This window comes from Globicephala melas, chromosome 19, assembly GCF_963455315.2.
Source record: "Globicephala melas chromosome 19, mGloMel1.2, whole genome shotgun sequence".
NCBI lineage: Eukaryota > Metazoa > Chordata > Mammalia > Artiodactyla > Delphinidae > Globicephala > Globicephala melas.
Window position 1 is genome coordinate 4,278,411 of NC_083332.1, and position 20,082 is coordinate 4,298,492.

The 20,082-nt window shown below is 45.1% G+C and overlaps 1 protein-coding gene across 1 annotated transcript; it reads left to right on the forward strand.

Annotated features, from left to right (window-relative positions):
* The first annotated feature begins 4,601 nt into the window (after positions 1 to 4,601).
* On the forward strand, positions 4,602 to 13,336 carry LOC115847749 (cationic amino acid transporter 3-like). Its single transcript, XM_030847875.2, has 12 exons — positions 4,602 to 4,685; positions 8,116 to 8,515; positions 9,107 to 9,265; positions 10,222 to 10,399; positions 10,609 to 10,721; positions 11,178 to 11,400; positions 11,571 to 11,710; positions 11,813 to 11,915; positions 12,106 to 12,305; positions 12,505 to 12,671; positions 12,941 to 13,049; positions 13,218 to 13,336. Exons 1-12 carry the CDS (start codon positions 4,602 to 4,604, stop codon positions 13,334 to 13,336), a joined length of 1,995 nt encoding a protein of 664 aa, XP_030703735.2.
* The last annotated feature ends 6,746 nt before the right edge of the window (positions 13,337 to 20,082 follow it).

Genomic DNA, 20,082 nt, shown 5'->3' on the forward strand with positions numbered 1-20,082 from the left:
CGCGAGCCACAGCTACTGAGCCCACGTGCCTACAGCCCATGCTCCGCAACCAGAGAAGCCGCTACGATGAGAAGCCCGTGCACCTCAATGAAGAGTAGCCCCTGCTCGCCTCAACTAGAGAAAGCCTGCGTGGAGCAGGCTTTCCAACGCAGCCAAAAATTAAAAAAAATAAAAGTTAATGTAACAGTCAACCATGACAGTTAAATCCCAGGTTGGTGCCCGGTGTTTTAGCATGTGTGTTATTTGATGCATGTCATAATCCTGTCAGGCCTCCACCAGCAGCCACCCAGCTGCGACACTCCCCTCTCACTCCCAGGTTTTTCCTTCCTTACCTCTTACATCCTATTTCCCTTCCCTGCCTGGGTTCTCGGCTCTCCCAGCAGAAGGGGCCCTTGAAGAAGAGGACTAAGTCGCACTCCCCTTTATCTTCTTCCATCCCTTTGTGCAACGCTGGATGCAAGCACCATGCTTATTAAATGTTTTTGCTGCTTGAGTTAACATCAGAGATTTTAAGCTCCCCTCCTCCTGGTTGGGGCCCAGGTGGGCTTGGGGGTTCCCCACATTTGAGTGTCTCAGGCCATGGGCGGACTGTGCAAAGTCGAGTAGTGTAAGAAGACTGGAGAGAGCAGGGTTGGAAAAAACAGTTGAATATTTTTAATAGAGGGTTATTTGTTTCAACCCAGTACATTCTCAGTAAATGTCTAATGTGTGAGGCCACTCTTTCTTGTTTGGAATCTATTCTGTAGTAGGCTGATAATACCACTTCATTGGTTTTCCTTTTTTCCAGTTTACTGAAGTACGATTCACAAAACTGCATATATTTGGACTGTACAAAGTGAAGATCTCTTTAAGATGTCCAAAATGATGATTTAATACACATAGACACTGTGAATGATTACCACAATCAAGTTAATTAACCGTCATCTCCCATAGCTTCTACTTGTGTGTGTCTGTGTGTTGAGAACACAAGCAGTTCTCTCATACTAGACAGCAAAAATACAATACAGCAGTGTTAACTATGGTCAACGTGACATATATTAGGTACCTAGAACTTGTTTGTCTTTTAACTGAAAGTTTGTACCCTTTACTGATATCTCCCCACTTTCTCCACCACCTACTCCTTACAACTACAGTTCTAATTTATGGTGTTATGAGTTTGATCTACTTAGATTCCACATATAAGTGAAATCATACATTGTTTTTCATTGTCTGATGTATTCCAATAAGCATAATGTCCTCAGGTCCATTCACGTTTTCACAAACAGCAAGGTTTCCTTCTTTTAATGGCTGACTAATATTCCATTGTCTATATATACACACTACATTTCTTTTTTTGTTGTTTTGATTATAATGTAAACTTTATTTAACAGTTATTGGAAAATAGAAAATGTTATTTAAAAAAATTCCATTCACAATTACATTCAAATTTACATGGTACCCAAGGAAAAAAATTTAGAAAATAGTATTTAATACTTTTATAGAAGAAAATGATAAAATCAAACAAGACAAAAACATTTTGTTAATGCATATAGAAGCTCAATATCAGGGACATGTACTATAAATTATTACCAAAATTGACCTACAAAGTTAATATAATTCCAATAGAAAAAATCTCAATAGATTTTTTCATGAAACTTGGTGAACTCATTTTAAAATTCCTGTGTATGAGAAGATGTTCAGGAATAGGCAAGGCAGCTATGAGAAGAGCTAAGAGAATTTGCTCTTCTAGATATCAAGAATTATTTTAAAGCTATAGTAATTAAAACAGTATGGAATTTTGTAGGGTAAAAAGAGATTAATCAGACAAACTCGAGAGCTTAGAAATAGACTCTGGCTTATATATGTATATTTGGTTTATGAGAAAAGTGGCCTCAACAACGGAAATTTATTGGAATAATTGGCTATCTGTATGGCAAGAAAGAGAATTAGATCATTGCCTCTATATAAAAAAAATTCCAAAAAAAAAAAAAATTCCAGGTAGATTAAAGGCTTAAATTTGTTAAAAAATAGTTTTAAAATACAAGAGGACAATTTTATGATCCTGTGAAGAAAAATATGTTTAGATACGTGGAAAAAAAGCACAAATTGTAAAGAAAATTGATTCATTTACATTAAAATTTAAAATGCCTGCATGACAAAAGGTAACAAAGCCAAATGACAAAGATTTTTTGCAACATACATAACAGACAAAGATTCTCTCCAAAATATATAAAGAACACTTTACCACCAGTAGGATAATGAGAGTAGCTAACATTTACTAAGCAGTTACTATATGCCAGGATCTGTTCTAAGTGGTTAGTATGTATTAACTCCCTTAACCATCAGAGTAATCCTATGAGATACTATTTTTATCTTTATCTTACAGATTAAGAAACTGAGCCACAGAGAGGTTACATCCAAGTACAAACAACGGTTAATGACACATTTGGAATCGAAACTAATGCAGTTCAGCGTGTCTGCTGCTAACCACTATGTAGAATTGTGCCTTTCCCCCCCGCAAAAGAAAAGTAATTCAGCTGACCACCAAGCAAAGATGTGAACAGGTTATTCATAGAAGAGTTGCTGGAATTGCCAGTAAAGATGAAAATATGCCCAACTTCATTAATCAGAGAAATGCAGTTTATTTATTTTATTCTTATAAGTTTATTTCTTTATGTATTTATTTATGGCTGTGTTGGGTCTTCCTTGCTGCGCGTGGGCTTTCTCTAGTTGTGGTGAGCGGGGGCTACTCTTCGTTGTCGTGCGTGGGCTTCTCATTGCAGTGGCTTCTCTTGTTGCGGAGCACAGGCTCTAGGCACACGGGCTTCAGTAGTTATGGCACACGGGCTCAGTAGTTGTGGCTCGCGGGCTCTAGAGCACAGGCTCAGTAGTTGTGGCACACAGGCTTAGTTGCTCCGCGGCATGTGGGATCTTCCTGGACCAGGGCTCAAACCCGTGTCCCCTGCATTGGCAGGCGGATTCTTAACCACTGTGCCACCAGGGAAGCCCAGAGATGCAATTTAAAATTTTAATAATGTTTCTCACCCATCAGGTTGGCAAAATTTGTAGAAGTCTGAGAATACTAAATGGTGACCAGATTTGACAAGATAGGAATTCATATATCCTGCAGAATAGAGTGTAAACTGGCACACAAACGTTGGAGAGCAAGGTGGCAATATTTAGTAAAACAGACCTATAGGTACCTGATGACCCAGCAGTTTCACTTCCAGGTAAACGCACATATAAAGAAAAATGTGTGTTATTATGTTTAATGCGTTTTTTTTAACATTTTTATTGGAGTATAATTGCTTCACACTGCTGTGTTAGTTTCTGCTGTACAACAAAGTGAATCAGCTATATGTATACCTATATCCCCATATCCCCTCCCTCTTGCTTCTCCCTCCAACCCTCCCTATCCCAGCCCTCTAGGTGGTCACAAAGCACTGAGCTGATCTCCTTGGGCTATGCGGCTGCTTCCCACTAGCTATCGATTTTAAAATGAAGGGAATTCTAACACATGCTACAACATGGATGAACCTCATGGACGTTCTGCTAAGTGAAATAAGCATGACAGGAAAGGACAAATACTGTTTGATTCCACTTAAATGAAGTACCTAGAGTCATCAGATTCAGAGACAGAAAGTAGAATGGTGATGGCCAGGAACCGGTGGAGGAGAAAGAGGAAATTGTAGTTTAATGGGTACAGAGTTTCAGTGTTTTTTTTTTATTTATTTATTATCAGAGTTTCAGTTTTGCAAGATGAAAAACTTTGGTTGCACAAAATGTGAATGTACTTAACACTACTGAACTGCACGCTAAGAAATGGTTAAAATGGTAAATAAATTTTCTGTTGTGTGTATTTTACCACACACAGACTCCAAATCTCAGAACGGTCCCCTGAGGGTAACCACTCACGCTCAACTGGCTGATAGTATCACTGCAGACTTGCCCCGCCCATCCCCGAGCGTCCCCACCCATCCCCACCCAGGGATTGGGTTGTCTTTTATTGTGGCAGCGTTCCCAGATTTGGTTTTTAGAGATGTATCAGCTCCAGCCCTACACAGCTTAAACTCAACCTCCCTGACTCTGATCCAGGGCTCCAGTTTCTGCTCCAAGAATTTGGTAAGTCTTGGGCAACCCCTCTTCTGTAGGAGACTGGGCGCTGAGTTCAGATCCTCCTACAGAGACCTCTGCAATCCAAGTGTGCAGCTGGGTCAGCCTGGCTCCAGCCTGAGGGTGGCAAGACTAATTTTCCAGATGAAAGCAGAAGGAGCTGGGAGCTGTGTGTGTGGTTGTGTAAGAAGAGGTGGGGGAGAGGGAGGTTGCTTCAGTGTCTGGAGGCTCTAAGACTTTTTTTTTTTTTTGCGGTACGCGAGCCTCTCTCTGTTGTGGCCTCTCCCGTTGCGGAGCACAGGCTCCGGACGCGCAGGCTCAGCGGCCATGGCTCACTGGCTCAGCCGCTCCGCGGCATGTGGGGTCTTCCCGGACCGGGGCACGAACCCGCGTCCCCTGCATCAGCAGGCGGACTCTCAACCACTGCGCCACCAGGGAAGCCCCAAGAGTCGTTTTTTTGATTGGTGTTCAAACAATATTAAAGCTTACCCTTATATAGGGTTTATGACATGTGGACCACTGATTTCAGTCGCGTGTATACTGTTGACCCTCCGGATCTGTGGATTCCTCCTCTGGGGGTACAAGTGGAGACGGTAAGAAACTTGAGCATTGCGGATGTTGCGCCGAGGAGGAGGACTGTATGGTGATTTACGTTAAATCGCTTTTGGGTTCGTTAACACCCAGCAACTCTGTGAAGCTGGCTCTACTATTTATCATTGGCTGAACTTTTGTTTCTTTTTTTTTTCTTTTTTTAAAAAAATTAATTAATTTTACTTTTGGCTGCGCTGAGTCTTCGTTGCTGTGCGCGGGCTTTCTCTAGTTGCGGCGAGCGGGGTCTACTCTTTGTTGTGGTGCGCGGGCTTCTTATTGCTGCGGCTTCTCTTGTTGCAGAGCACGGGCTCTGGGCGCGTGGGCTTCGGTAGTTGTGGCACTCGGGCTCAGCAGTTGTGGCTCGCGGGCTCCAGAGCACAGGCTCAGTAGTTGTGGCGCACGGGGCTTAGTTGCTCTGTGGCATGTGGGATCTTCCTGGACCAGGGCTCAAACCCGTGTCTCCTGCACTGGCAGGCGGATTCCTAACCACCGCGCCACCAGGGAAGTCCTTGGCTGAACTTTAAAAAAAATGGTGGTAAAATACACATAACATAAAATTTGCCACCTTAACCAGTTTTAAGTGTACAGTTCAGTGATGTTAAGTATATTTACATTGTTGCACAACCAATCTCCACAGGCCTTGTCATCTTGTAAAACTGAAACTGTGTCCTCATTTCACAATGACTCCCCATTTCCCCCTCACCCCAGACCCTAGAAAACCACAATTCTACTTTCTGTCTCTAATCAAATGAGTTTGACTACTCTAGGTACTTCACAGAAGTGGAATCATACATATTTTGTCTTTTTGTGACTGGCCTATGTCACTTAGCATAATGTCCTCAAGGTTCTATCATGTTGTAGCATGCATCGGAATTTCCTGTCGTTTTTTTTTTTTTTGGCTGTGCCACGCGGCATGCGGGATGTTAATTCCCAGACCAGGGATCGAAATGTGCTCCCTGCAGTGATATCGTGGAGTCCTAACAACTGGACCACCAGAGAATTCCCTTTCCTGTCTTTTTGAAGCTGAATGACATTCCACTGTATGTATAGACCACATTGTATTTATCCATTCCTTTGTGGGTGGACGTTTGGGTTGCTTCCGTCTTTCAGCTACTGTGAATAATGTTGCTATAAACATGGGTGTACAAATATCTCTCTGAGACCCTATTTGCAGTTCTTTTGGGTATATACCCATAGGGGGAATTGCTGGATCATATGGTAAATCCCTTGTTTAGTTTTCGGAGGAACCACCATACTTTATCTACAGCAGCTACTCCATTTTACTTTCCTACTAACAGTGCCCAAGGGTTCGTCAGCAGCATTTGAAAAAGAAGAAAACAGAGGTCCAGAGCAGTAAATGACTTGTTCAAAGGCACAGGGGTGTTGGTAGAGTCAAGATTCTAATCGTAGTTTCTTGGCTTTTTGAATGCTTGCTCTTAACCAAAATGCAAAACTTGGAGTATCAGGTATGGAAGCGCCCTGATGATCACTTTTGTTCACTGGGTCAGCCTAGCCCTATAGCCTTGTAGAGTGGAGACATTTCATGCCCCAAAGGAGCAGGACACAGAGTTCCATCATTTCTGATTCAGAATGAAGATTAGTCCTCCCTCCCTCCAGGCAGTTGGGAGCCACTCCGGTTTGATGTTTTCCCTGGGCTGGGCTACAGTCTGTCCCTCCCTGCAAATTCCATCTCATTCTGCCCCAACTCAGAGTTCCAGTTCAATTTCACTCTGCAAGCAATGAAAGAGAAAGCTTCAGGTTTCAGGATCCTTGGTGTAGAAATGCATGGAGTGTGAGCTTGTTGTGGAATCCAAGTTCCTGTGCCTGATGCACAGTGAGGCCAAACAAATGGAAACATTGGTGTTTGGAGCAGGGAAAGGTTTATTAATTGCGAGGGTGCCACCCTCTTGAGAAGGTGGGAGAAATAGGTTGATCTCAAATCCACCTTGCTGGCTGGCCGGGTTGCAGGGTTTCTAAAGAAAAGAAGAGGAAAGGGGAGGCGATCTTTGTGATTTTAGTTTCTGGATAAGATCTCAGTTGCAGACTTCCTGACGGCATTTTTGTGACTCAGTGGGTCATTGGTGATTGTGATTGATCTATGTGTTCCTGCAAAGCAAACTAGTACGTCAAGGTCCTGTGATCCCTTAACTTCTTTCTAGAAGAGAGCAAAAACAATGGTTGAGGCATTTTGTTATTTACTTAGAGCCTACGTGACAAGTTAAGAATTTCAGGCAGGTTGGTCCCTGCTGTTTTTTCCTTTAAGGCCACTGGTACTGGTTTCCCTTTGTTTCTGCATACCCTCACTTCCCTGACTAGTAAGTGCTGGAGTCTGCTCTTCGGAACTTGGGAAGACCTGGGAGACAGAATCCTTTCTTTACAAACCAATGAGGGGACACGAAGAAACTTTTGTATGAGGAGGGTCCTGCAGGGTCCTGCCTGAGTTCAATCCCCCTTTTCTTTGGTACTCCTCAATCCTGAGGGGAACAGGGTTGAGACAAGAAAGGGAATAAAGTTTTGGATGGAGAGGTGAATCATAAACTCAGCAGGGGAACTCGGTTTTACAGGGACTTGGTTTCATCGCGCTGGTCACCGAGCCCCTTAAACTGTCACTTCTCTCACATCAAGGAAGGGAGGGGATAAAGATGATAATAATAAATTTCCTTGTTTTATAGAAGAAAGGAGGACAAAGTGGTATATAGTTCATGCAAAATCAAACAAGCTACACATCACAGAGCTAGATTTGAACCAGCAGAGCTGGTTGATTTCTTTTCGTTTTTTAAATTTATTTTATTTATTTATTTTTCTTTTTTTAAAATTAATTTATTAAAAAAATTTTTGGCTGCGTTGGGTCTAAGTTACTGTGTGCAGCCTTTCTCTAGTTGCAGTGAGCGGGGGCTGCTCTTCGTTGTGGTGCGCGGGCTTCTCATTGCTGTGGCTTCTCTTGCTGCAGAGCACAGGCTCTAGGCGCGTGGGCTTCAGTAGTTGAGGCTCACCGGCTCTGGAGTGCAGGCTAAGTAGTTGTAGCCCATGGGCTTAGTTCCTCCGCGGCATGTGGGATCTTCCCGGATCAGGGCTCAAACCCATGTCCCCTGCATTGGCAGGTGGATTCTTAACCACTGCGCCAACAGGGAAGTCCAGTCTGCTGAGTCTTAATTGCCTTCAACTCAAAACAGTCCACATCCCCAAATGGCACATTTTGGGGATACATAATCTGTTCCCCCTGACTTCTCTTCGAGCAACTCTTCCAGTAACTTTGAAATACATTAAAAGTCTTCTTTATGTTTGAAGAAACCAAAGCTCAGAGACAGAGAACTTGCCCAATGTGTACTTGACCATCTGCTCCCCATAACTCCATTGTTCTGTGGAATTGAACTCCCAGGGCCAGGGCTGGATGGACATTCTTGATGGCTTTGTGTCTTGCTTTCTCAGCAGATTGTAGCCTCCTCAACTATGTCTAAGATGCTGTGTCAGGATGTTTACCAATTTGGTCAGAAGCTGATCCGCAGGCGGCCTCTGGAGCCCAGGGAAGAGTCTGAGAGCCGCATGGCTCGTTGTCTGAACACCTTAGACCTGGTGGCCCTGGGCGTGGGCAGCACCTTGGGAGCTGGTGTGTACATCCTGGCTGGTGAAGTGGCCAAGGACAAAGCTGGGCCAGCGATTGTCATCTGCTTCCTGGTGGCCGCCCTGTCTTCTGTGTTGTCTGGGCTCTGCTATGCAGAGTTTGGGGCCCGGGTACCATGCTCCGGTTCTGCATATCTCTACAGCTATGTCACAGTGGGACAACTGTGTGCCTTCATTACCGGCTGGAACCTCATACTGTCCTATGTCATCGGTGAGATGATGGGAGTGGGAGGAAGGTGTGGGGCTTAATTAAGATCAGGAAATTAGGAGGTGGGATTTAGGTCTTGACTCATTCGTGAGAAATTTGTTATCCACCTTGTGGGGTGAAGTGGGTAATGGTGTCAGGAAACCCCCACAACTTCATTCTACTCTGCTCTATCCTATTTTCCTTAAATTACGGGGCCTAGAACAAAGAAGGAAAGCAAAGTGTAGGGAGTGGGTGAGAGGGAGGCATGTCCCACAGGCTCATCCCCTCACCATGTGGAAGTCTCTCCTCAGTTGTTGCCTTCATGGGAGTTTCCTTTGCTACTTGATTTAAAATTTCAAACCTCATCTCCCAGACTTTTCACTCCCACTTAACCTGTTTTCTTTTTCTTTTTTGCATAACATTGATCTCCTAACATTAAACAGTTGACCTATTTAGTGGATCATCTGGGTCTACTGTCCCCAGCCCATGAAAAGAAACTCTTAGAGATTAGGTATTTTGTGTGCGTCCCCCCACCTCTCCCAAATCCATCCCATGACGCGTGGTAGGGGTTCAGTTAATGTGTGTTAATAAATATTCCTTCTGCTGCTGCTGCAGGCACTGCCAGCGTGGCCCGGGCCTGGAGCTCCGCTTTTGACAGCCTGACTGGGAACCACATCTCTCACGTGTTACAGGGAGCTTTCTCTCTGCACGTGCCCTACTCCCTGGCCAAGTACCCAGACTTTTTTGCGCTGGGCTTGGTACTGCTGCTTACGGGTGAGACAGGGTTCAGTGATAGGATGGGAAGAGTGGGGTGTGGGGGGAGAGCTGGGGTGGGAAAGGCTTGGGATGGAAGAATGGTGGGGGGATTATGACTGGGAAGAGGGGTCTGTGGTATGAGAGACAGGAAGGCAAGACGTAGACCATTGTTTCCCACTGTTGGCACCACTGACAATTGGGGCTGGATCATTCTTTGGTGTGTGGGGCTGTCCTGTGGAGTTTTTTTTTTTGGCCGCACCGCGTGGCATTGCGGGATCTTAGTTCCCCAACCAGGAGTCAGACTTGTGCCCCCTGCAGTGGAAGCGTAGAGTCCTAACCACTGGACCTCCAGGGAAGTCCGAGGTTTTTTTTGGTGGTGGTTTTTTTTTTTTTAAAATCATTGTCGGATGTTGAGTAACATCCCTGGCCTTTATGTACTAAATACCAGGGTCGCCCACCCTCCAAATTGTGTCAATCACAGTGTCTCCAGACATTGCTAAAAGTCCCCTGGGGGCCAAAATCACCCCAGGGGGGAATCATTTATTTAGAGCAGTGAGTTTCTTCCTTTGTACTGAGCTCAAAGATTTTTTTTTTTTTAATTGACAGGAAATTCGTATAGCATAAAATTAACCATTTTGTTATTTCCCCAGCTTTACTGACATATAATTGATACACATTGTATAAGTTTAAGGTGTACAGTGTGATGATTTGATAGACCTGTCTACTGTGCGATGACTGTCACAATAAGAAATTAACCATCTGAAAGTGTACGATTACGTGGCACTTAGTACGTTCACAATGTTGTGTCACCATCACCTCCCTCTAGTTCCAAACATTTCCATCACCCCAAAAGGAAATCCCATCCCCGCTGAGCACCCGCTGCCCAATACCCCAGCCCCTGGCAACCACGAGTCTGCCTTCTGTGTCTATGAATTTGGTTATCTTGCACGTTTCCTATTCCACCTTTCCCACAGGAGTGCTGGCTCTGGGAGCTCGCGAGTCGGCCCTGGTTAACAAAGTGTTCACAGGCTTGAACCTTTCGGTTCTCAGCTTCATGGTCATCTCTGGCTTCGTCAAGGGAGATCTGCACAACTGGCAACTCACAGAACAGGACTACAAATTGAACACATCTGGATCCAATGACACCTCTAGGTTAGGAGGGTGTCCTGGACCATAGTAACGCTGGTGGGGGCACGTGTGCAGAGCTGGGAATACGGTGGGGACTAAAGAGATCTGGGCTGAAGGATCCAGGCGATGGGGTCCTCCTGGAGCCCAGAACTTGCGGTATTAACCAAAAAGTCCAGTACAGATGGCTGAACACAGCTCCCCCACATTCTTTCTTGCTCCTTCTCTCACCATAGATTGGGCCCTCTGGGTTCTGGAGGGTTTGTGCCTTTTGGCTTCGACGGGATTTTCCAAGGAGCAGCTACCTGTTTCTATGCATTTGTTGGTTTTGATGCCATTGCCACTACAGGTAACGTGATCATTGTGTGTCCCATCAGGGGTTTGGGCACAGATAAGGCTGCCCTTGGGCATAGGGGTTTCTTTTGGAGGTTCAAGAGGAAAGTGAATTTTTAAAAAAATAATTAATTAATTAATTAATGGCTGCGTTGGGTCTTCGTTGCTGAGTGCAGGCTTTCTCTAGCTGCGGTGAGCCGGGGCTACTCCTCTTTGCGGTGCGCGGGCTTCTCATTGCGGTGGCTTCTCTTACTGGGAGTACAGGCTCTAGGCGTGTGGGCTCAGTAGTTGTGGCTCGCGGGCTTAGTTGCTCCGTGGCATGTGGGATCTTCCCGGACCAGGGCTTGAACCCGTGTTCCCTGCACTGGCAGGTGGATTCTTAACCACTGCGTCACCAGGGAAGTCCGGAAAGGGGATTTTGTATTTCATCACAGTGTGTTTTCCTGGCCCAATGCTTCCTCCCATCCTGCAGGGGAAGAAGCCCGAAATCCTCAGCGATCCATCCCCTCGGGCATTGTGATCTCACTCTGCATCTGCTTTTTGGCATATGCTGGTGTCTCGGCGGCACTCACCCTCATGGTGCCCTACTACCAGATTCATCCTGACAGCCCCTTGCCACACGCTTTCCTCCATGTCGGCTGGGCCCCTGCCAGATATGTCGTGGCTGTTGGCACCCTCTGTGCTCTTACATCCAGGTCAGTGTCAGAGCTTTCTCCCCATCTACTGTCAGATGCTCAGGTATGCCAGCCCTTGGGATTGAGAGACAAGAGGGAAAGACACCTTACCCCACGTGGACTAGGGAGCAGACACCCCAGTCTGTCCTGCTTATCCACGTCCTCACACATGTTCCCATTTTCTCTTCTAGCCTCCTGGGTGCCATGTTCCCTATGCCTCGTGTCATCTACTCAATGGCAGATGACGGGCTCCTGTTCCGGGGACTTGCCCAGATCCATGCCCGTACACGCACCCCCATCATGGCCACCTTGGCTTCTGGAACTCTTGCAGGTAAATAAACAGTGCCCATTCCTTCTTTGATCAGTTTTCTTAACTTGGATATTTCTACTGGATTTTCACTCCCTCTCCACCTTGTTTGTGCCCTCGTTCTAGGGGTCATGGCATTACTTTTCGAGCTCAGCGATCTCGTGGACCTCATGTCAATCGGAACCCTGCTGGCTTATTCCCTGGTGTCTTTTTCTGTTCTTGTCCTCAGGTGAGACTACGCTACACCTTGGCTGGGGGTCTTTGACTCGTGGGGATTGAAGGGGAGATCATCGTCGTTTGCCTTCATGCTGCCTTCTAAACGTCCCGCTAGGCTTAAGTTGGGCGAGAGGTGGATTAGACCGCTTGACGCTGGATGAGTAGGGGCTGCTGTTCATATTGACTTAATACCTCTAATTCAGGTACCAACCAGACCAGAATTTAAGCGAGATTGAGAAAACAGAGAAAGAAACTGAGATGAAGCCTGTAGTTGAAGAAAGCCCTTTGGAATCTGTACCTGAAGCAGGAACCTCAAAGATTCTCAAGAGTCTGTGTGACCCTCTCCACACCATCCCCACCCTGAAATCTGGCCAGATTATCTATGGAAGTGCTTCACTCCTTGGTGAGCAGGGGGATTGCTCTTTGGTGGTCTTCTGAAATGGACAGGATAGGACGGGAGTGTGTATATTGGCAGTTGAGGCATCTTGGAGATAGGATGGCCCTTCGTGAGGTGGGCAGTTCTGGGAAGGGGCGTGACCCAAGGTCTTGAGCTATTTGACTTCCGGAGTTGAACCTGTTCTCCTCCACCCTGACCCTTGCAGTTCTCCTGCTGACGACCCTGAGCCTGATACTGGCCCAGTGGCCCAGCCACGTGTTCTCTGGAGACCCCGTGTATACGACAGCAGCTGTGCTGCTGTTACTGCTCACCACCGGGCTCACTGTCATCATTTGGAGGCAGCCCCAGAGCCCCACTCCCCTTCACTTCAAGGTAGGTGACCTTACGTGCCCACCTGTCCACCTGAGTGAGTGAAGTCTGTCTGCATGCTTCGAGACCTAAACATCCTTTGCCGGAAGGAGGGGAGTTATTAAAACTCAGGGACCCCTCCCTGATGCACACTCAGTGCTTTCCATGCCCACCTGCAGTAGGCACTGAACACACAGCCTGAGTAGGACTGAAGTCTTCTCGGCCGTGTGGGGTAGAGGCCTGCCTTTCAGACGCCTGTGGTGTGTCCAGGGAATGACTGACTTTGCCCGCAGGTCCCTGCGTTGCCTCTTCTCCCGCTCATGAGCATCTTTGTGAACGTTTACTTGATGATGCAGATGACCTCTGGGACTTGGGCCCAGTTTGCTGTCTGGATGGTGATTGGTAAGTGGCTTTCTGGGATTAAAAGGCCTCTTGAGTGGCTGAACCCAATCCTCTTTCTACTACCTCTCCCCGCAGACTGTGTCAGACACCATAGTAGCAGGCCTGTTGGGCATTTGTAAGCGGGGAGAGCACCTACTTTTCCTTCTCATTGTCTTATTTCTCTACTAGGATTTGTCATCTACTTTGGATATGGCATCCGACACAGCTTGGAGAAGAATAATCAACAGCCACCAGCCTCCAACTCCCAGACTTTTGACAAAAACATCCCTGGGGCTGAATCACCTTAACCACAGCAATAGACGCTGTGTGGAATCCCACCGTGCACTGGAGGTATCTTCTGGTTCAAGGGGCACTTTGAGGCTCTATGGAGTGTGAAGGTGGGATGAATTTACAGCCCTATATTTAATGCCAGTGGACAAAATGACTTCTATGTTGTATAATTTTTAAGTAACCGTTTCAAAGCATTATATATACATATACATATATACACACACACACACACACACTCAGAAAAGTGCATGCTTCATACCTGTGCAGCAAGATGAATTTTCACAAAGAAAGTACACGGTACCCAGAAACCAGAGAAAAAATAAAATATTAACCTGCACCTAAGAAGTATCTTCTTGTGCCTTTTTCCAGCAAAAACACATAGATTTGCCACACGGGAAGAAAACATAGGTAACTATATATTGTGTCAAGAGTTGCACTGTATTTATTTACTTTTTTTGTGGTATGATTCTCCATTTTATTAATCTTCTTTAATGATATTCAATAACTTTTTTTTTTTTTTTTTTTTTGCGGTACGTGGGCCTTTCGCTGTTGTGGCCTCTCCCGTTGCGGAGCACAGGCGCTGGACGCGCAGGCCCAGCGACCATGGCTCATGGGCCCAGCCGCTCCGCGGCATGTGGGATCTTCCCGGACCGGGGCACGAACCCGTGTACCCTGCATCGGCAGGCGGACTCCCAACCACTGCGCCACCAGGGAAGCCCCAATAACTCTTTGTTATTATTTCCAAAGAGCTGAGTGGAAATTATTCCTAAATATTTTAAAATTTTGATGCCGTTGTATTATTATTTCTTTGGTTGCACCACACAGCTTGCGGGATCTCAGTTCCCAGAACAGGGATGGAACCTGGGTCACAGGTTCCCGAAATCCTAACCATTAGGCCACCAGGGAACTCCCAATGCTGTTATAATTTTTTCTCTCCTTTTTGTTACTGGTGAAATGAAAAACAATTTTGTGTGTTTATTTAAAACTTTCTTTAAAAAACTAAATATATACAATTTTTAATTTACAGTCATACCTCAGTAAAGCTGGAATACAAATAGGGAAATTGGATGACTTTATCACATTCATCATTTATTTTTAAGATAACATCATACAGTGATTCTTAAACTTATTGGATTTTTGATACCTCCATATTTCCACTGGGATATTTTAATACACATCTGCTGTCTTCACACATTACTCGTTTTTTAAAAAATGAGCTATAGTTGATTTACAATATTAGTTTCAGGTGTACCACACAGTGATGTAATATTTTATAGATTATATTCCATTTAAAGTAATTATATATAATGGCTTTATTTTTCTGTGCTGTACAATATATCCTGTAGCTTATTTTATACATAGTAGTTTGTATCTCTTAATCCCTCACCCCTATTTGCCCTAACCCTTCTCTCTCCCCACTGGTAACCACTAGTTTGTTCTCTTTATCTGTGAATCTGTTTCTCTTTCGCACACATTCGTTTATTTTTTAGATTCCACACGTGATATTACGCAGTATTTGTTTTTCTCTGACTTATTTCACGAAGTATAATAACCTCCAGGTCCATCCTGTTGCAAATGGAGAACTTTTTTTTTTTTTATGGCTGAGTAGTATTCTATTGTATTTATACACCACACCTTTTTTATCCATTCATCTGTTGACAGACACTTGGGTTGCTTCTGTATCTTTTCTTTTGTAAATAGACATGCTGCGAACATTAATGCTGTGAACATTGGGGTGAATGTATCTTTTTGAGTTAGTGTTTTTTGCTTTTTTCAGATATATAACCAGGAGTGGAATTGCTGGGTCATATGGTAGTTCTCTTTTTACTTTTTGGGAAACCTCCATACTGTTTTCCATAGCAGCTGCACCAACTTCAGTAGACATTCGCTTCCCATCTTCGGTGCCTCATCTCTTCTGTTTACCTGCAGGCTTGAAGCACAACTGTACTCTCTTTGTCTTCCATGTCCACAGAGGTCCTGCCTGTGGGCCAGTCTGGTTAATTCCAGCTAAGACTTCTGTCAAAGTATTTAAATACTCTTAATTTTTTCCATTATTTGAAATTTCACAGTTGGCTAGGTCACTCATTACATAATAATTTAAAAAAATTTTAAAAAATATTTATTTGGCTGCATCGGGTTTTAGTTGTGGCATGTGGGATCTTTTGTTGTGGTGGGTGGGCTCTTTGTTGCAGCGCGTGGGCTCTCTAGTTGTGGTGCAAGGGCTCTAGAGTGCACAGGCTCAGTAGTTGCAGCACGCAGGCTAAGTCGCCTTGTGGCATGTGGGATCTTAGTTCCCCGACCAGGGACCAAACCCGAGGCCCCTGATTGGAAGGTGGATTCTTGACCACTAGACCACCAGGGAATTCCCTACCCAATAATTTAAAGAATATGAATTCTGTCTAGCAAAAGATGGCCTGTTCCTCCCGGATAACCACGTATAACCTAGATGTGGAAGTTTTCAATGGATTTGTGCATGAGTTTTGCTTCATACGGATACTGGAATAATCCCCACACCCTGCCAAAAGAAAAACGAAAAACAAAATAACACAGCCAGTCAACAATGTAATTTTCGCTAAGGAGCTCCTGAGAATAAGAGGAGGTTCTTTGGGAAAGGTGATATGTGTCTATGGAAAACTTTCTTTTAAGTGATTAAAAAAAAAAATTTTTTTTTTTTTTTTTGGGCCGTGCTGCAGGGCTTGTGGGATCATGGTTTCCCGACTAGGGATTGAACCTGGGCCCTTGGTAGTGAAAGTGCAGAGTCCTAACCACTGGACTGCCAGGGAATTCCAATTTTTTTTTTTTTTTTTTTTTTAGGTAAGAAGTGGATTTATTTAGAGAGAAACACACTTCCCAGACAGACTGTGGGTCATCTTGGAAGGTGAGAGAGGCGTCAGGGGTACGGGGTTGTCGGTTTTTATAGGGGTGGGTAATTTCATAGGCTGAGTGGGAGGAGTATTCCAGCTATTTTGGGGAAGGGGTGGGGATTTCCAGGAATTGGGCCACTGCCCACTTTTTGATCCTTGTCAGTGTTGGAGCTGTCACGGTGCCTGTGGTTACATCATTTAGCTTGCTGATGTGTTACAGTGAGGGTATACTGTATACTGAGGCTCAAGGTCTAGTGGAAGTTGATTTGTCTACTATCTTGGAGCGATTTGGTTCTAGTCAGTTTATGTCATGTCCTCGGGCTATGTCATTCTTTCAAAGGTTATGCCCTGCCCCTTCCCCTCCTATTTCATTCCCCTCTCAGATTTTACTCCCTATTCTTATGGGAAGCAGAGGGTTGATGGTCATCTGTAACTGCTTCAAGGCTGAGTAGGGACAATGACCCTTCCTGTCAGGGAGTAAAAATCTCTGGATGCCTGATCTAGGGGCCCAGGGGCAGGACAGCTCCTTGTTTTAAGTCAGTATGGGCTGGAATCCTCACATAGGCATACATCTTGATGTGGAACTGCTGTAACTGCTTCCATAGCCTTTCTATGATCTCCTTGATGATGAAGCACTTTTTCTAACAGCATTAGAGCACAAAAATATCTATCTATAAATGACGAGAGATTTTAGATGCTATCCCTTCCCAGGCAGTCTCCCAACCAGGTGTTAGAGTGCCCAAAAAGTTGTCTCAAAGAAACGGCACAGAATGTGTCCCCAGTGGTGTTGACGATGAGAGGGAGCTGGTCTAGCTTATCACTGTCCCTTCGTGGCTTGCCAGCTGAAACCGTGGAACTCAGATTTGGGACTTGAACCCACGCACTGGGAATTGAACCCAGCCAAAACCCAGACTGGGACTTGAACCCAAGGTCTTTATATATTTATTTTTTTTGCGGTACGCGGGCCTCTCACTGTTGTGGCCTCTCCCGTTGCGGAGCACAGGCTCCGGACGCGCAGTCTCAGCGGCTATGGCTCACGGGCCCAGCCGCTCCGCGGCATGTGGGATCTTCCCGGACCAGGGCACGAACCCGCGTCCCCTGCATCGGCAGGCGGACTCTCAACCACTGCGCCACCAGGGGAGCCCCCAAGGTCTGTAAATTGAGATCACACACCTGGTCTCAGGACTTAATGAAGTTCAGGTTCTTGATGTCTCATCACAGAAAGAATTCAGTGAGAGACAAAGTGATAGGTAAGAAGTGGATTTATTTAGAGAGAAACACACTCCACAGACAGAGTGTGGGCCGTCTCAGAAGGCGAGAGAGGCCCTGAAAAATTTTAATTAATGCTGTAAAATAGTATATTCTTTTAAGTGGGAATGTTGAGTCAAAGACATGCACGTTTAAAATGTTGCCAAATTTCAGAAGAAACAAATACGACATCCACACAGGTAATTAAAGTATTCCTGGTATCACATTAAACAAGGAAAAAGAAACAGACAGTGTTACTTTATTCAGTTCAGGATATCCAAAATGTTATCATTTAAACGTATCATGTAAAACTCACTAATGAGATATCTGACCTTTTTTACTTCTGAACAGTCTTCAAATCTCAGTGTGTATTTTACACTTACTTTACCACCTGGCCACGCTTCAAGTGCTCAAGATTGTATGTGGCTGTTGGTTACCAAACTGGATAATGCTGACCTAGAATCTTTTCCCAAGCTTACCTATTGGTTCAGTGCAGCAGTCAGGTAAACTCTGGTCCGTAGCTCAAATCTTTTGACTGTGGCCCTGATTCTGTTTGGTTTAGAGGCTGAGTGGTTTTTATTCTTAAAAGGTTGTAAAAAAAAAAATAAGAATAAAAATAAAGAGGAACATGTGGTCCAGAGCATATGTGGCCTGCAAAACCTAAAATGTTTATTATTTGGCCCTCAACAGAAAAACTCTGGCGAACCCTGGTCTGGGGTAACCGAATGCACACGTTTATTCTATTTATTTGCAATGTCAATGCGTTCAAGTTGCTTTGCTTTTGTGATGTGTCACTTTAGCCACACATACCTAGAAGAGACTGGAAGCATCTCTAGTGACCTTTGACTTCTCTTTGCATAGCTTTTTCCCCCCTTGGTCAATCTAGCTAAAGCTTTGCTCATTTTGTTCATCTTCTCAAAGAACCAACTTCTGGTTCTGCTGATTCTTCGTATCATTAAAAAAAATTCTCTATTTCACTTTTCTGTACTCTAATCCCTGTTATTTTCTGCCTTCTGTTGCTTTTGGTTTTGTTTGTTCTTTTTTTTAGCTTCTTACCATGTAGAGTTAGTTTATTGATTTGAGGTCTTTCTTCTTTTTCAATGTAGGCATTTCCTGCCATAAACTGTCTTCTGAGCGTGCCTTTCACTGCATCCTGTAAGTTGTGGTTTGTTTTGATTTTCACTCCTATGTATTCTCTAATTTCCCTTATGATTTCTTCTTTCACCCATCTGTTGCTTAAGAGTGTGTGGTTTAATTTCCATATAGTATTCTTGTTTTCCTTCTGTTGATTTCTAGTTTCATTACATTGTGGTCAGGTTTCAATCTGTGCTTTTAATCTTTTCAATTTGTTGAGATTATTTTGTGGCCTAACATAGGGTCTATCCTGGAGGATGTTCTATATGTGTTCTGTTGTTGGTGGAATGGTCTGTATATGTCTGGCATCCCTCTCCCCAAATATGTTCCACGCTCCCTCATTCCCTCCCTGCCGAGAATCCAAATCCTTAACCTAACCCTAACACTAAGGTATACGTAACCCAAGGACAGAGTAACTTGAACTGAAATGTAACCCCAACCCTGAGATAAAGCAAACATAAGGCCTACGTCAACCTGATTCTGAACCCTCTGTCGGCCTTCATAAGGCACTCCTCTGGGCTCTAACCACACTGGCATCCCCCGTGCCACAGTTCTCCCACTGGCTGTAGCACCCACCCTAGATCTCCCAGGCCACATTCATGGATAGCATTCAAGTTCTCCAGCTCTCAGAGGCTCCCCTCCTGGACTCTCTCCTTTTCTGCAGTCTCCCAGGACCTGTCTGAGATCAAGCCCCTCCCTCCTAATGCACCAGGCCCTCCCATGGCCATCAGCCCCACCCCTAGCTTTTCAAACTCACTCCCATGGGCTCTAGTCCTTTCCCACCCATACTCTTAGATTCCCCACCATGGGCTCAAGTCCTTTCTCCAAGACAACCCACTTTCTTCACTCTAGGACTGACCCTCTTAAGACAGCTCAGGTCCCTCCAGAGTCTGCTCCCTGAGCTCTCTCAAGGACTTGATCCTGGGCCCTGGCCCCTTCCCCAGGGCAAATCCACCTGCCTCCCTTGAGTATCACCTTCCCATCCCTGTTGCGGAACTCCAGGATTTGGAGAGGTCCAGTGCTGATTCTGTTCCTTCTTTTTTATAAATTTATTTATTATTTATTTATGTTTGGCTGCATTGGGTCTTCGTTGCTGTGCGCAGGCTTTCTCTAGTTGCGACAAGCGGGGGCTACTCTTCATTGTGATGCGTGGGCTTCTCATTGCGGTGGCTTCTCGTTGCAGAACATGGGCTCTAGGCACATGGACTTCAGTAGTTGTGGCACGCGGGCTTCAGTAGTTGTCACTCACAGGCTTAGTTGCTCCGCTGCATGTGGGATCTTCCCGGACCAGGGCTCGAACCCATGTCCCCCGCATTGGCAGGAGGATTCTTAACCACTGTGCCACCAGGGAAGCCGCTGTTCCTTCTTGAACAGGCCATGTTTGAACAAAGACACTGGCTTATAGGCAATTTTAACGTCAGCCATGCTGGTGCGTGTCTAGTGACATCACGTGATTATCTTACTTTGCATATCCTTGAGTGATGACATTTAACACATCTGCACTTACTTATTTGCCA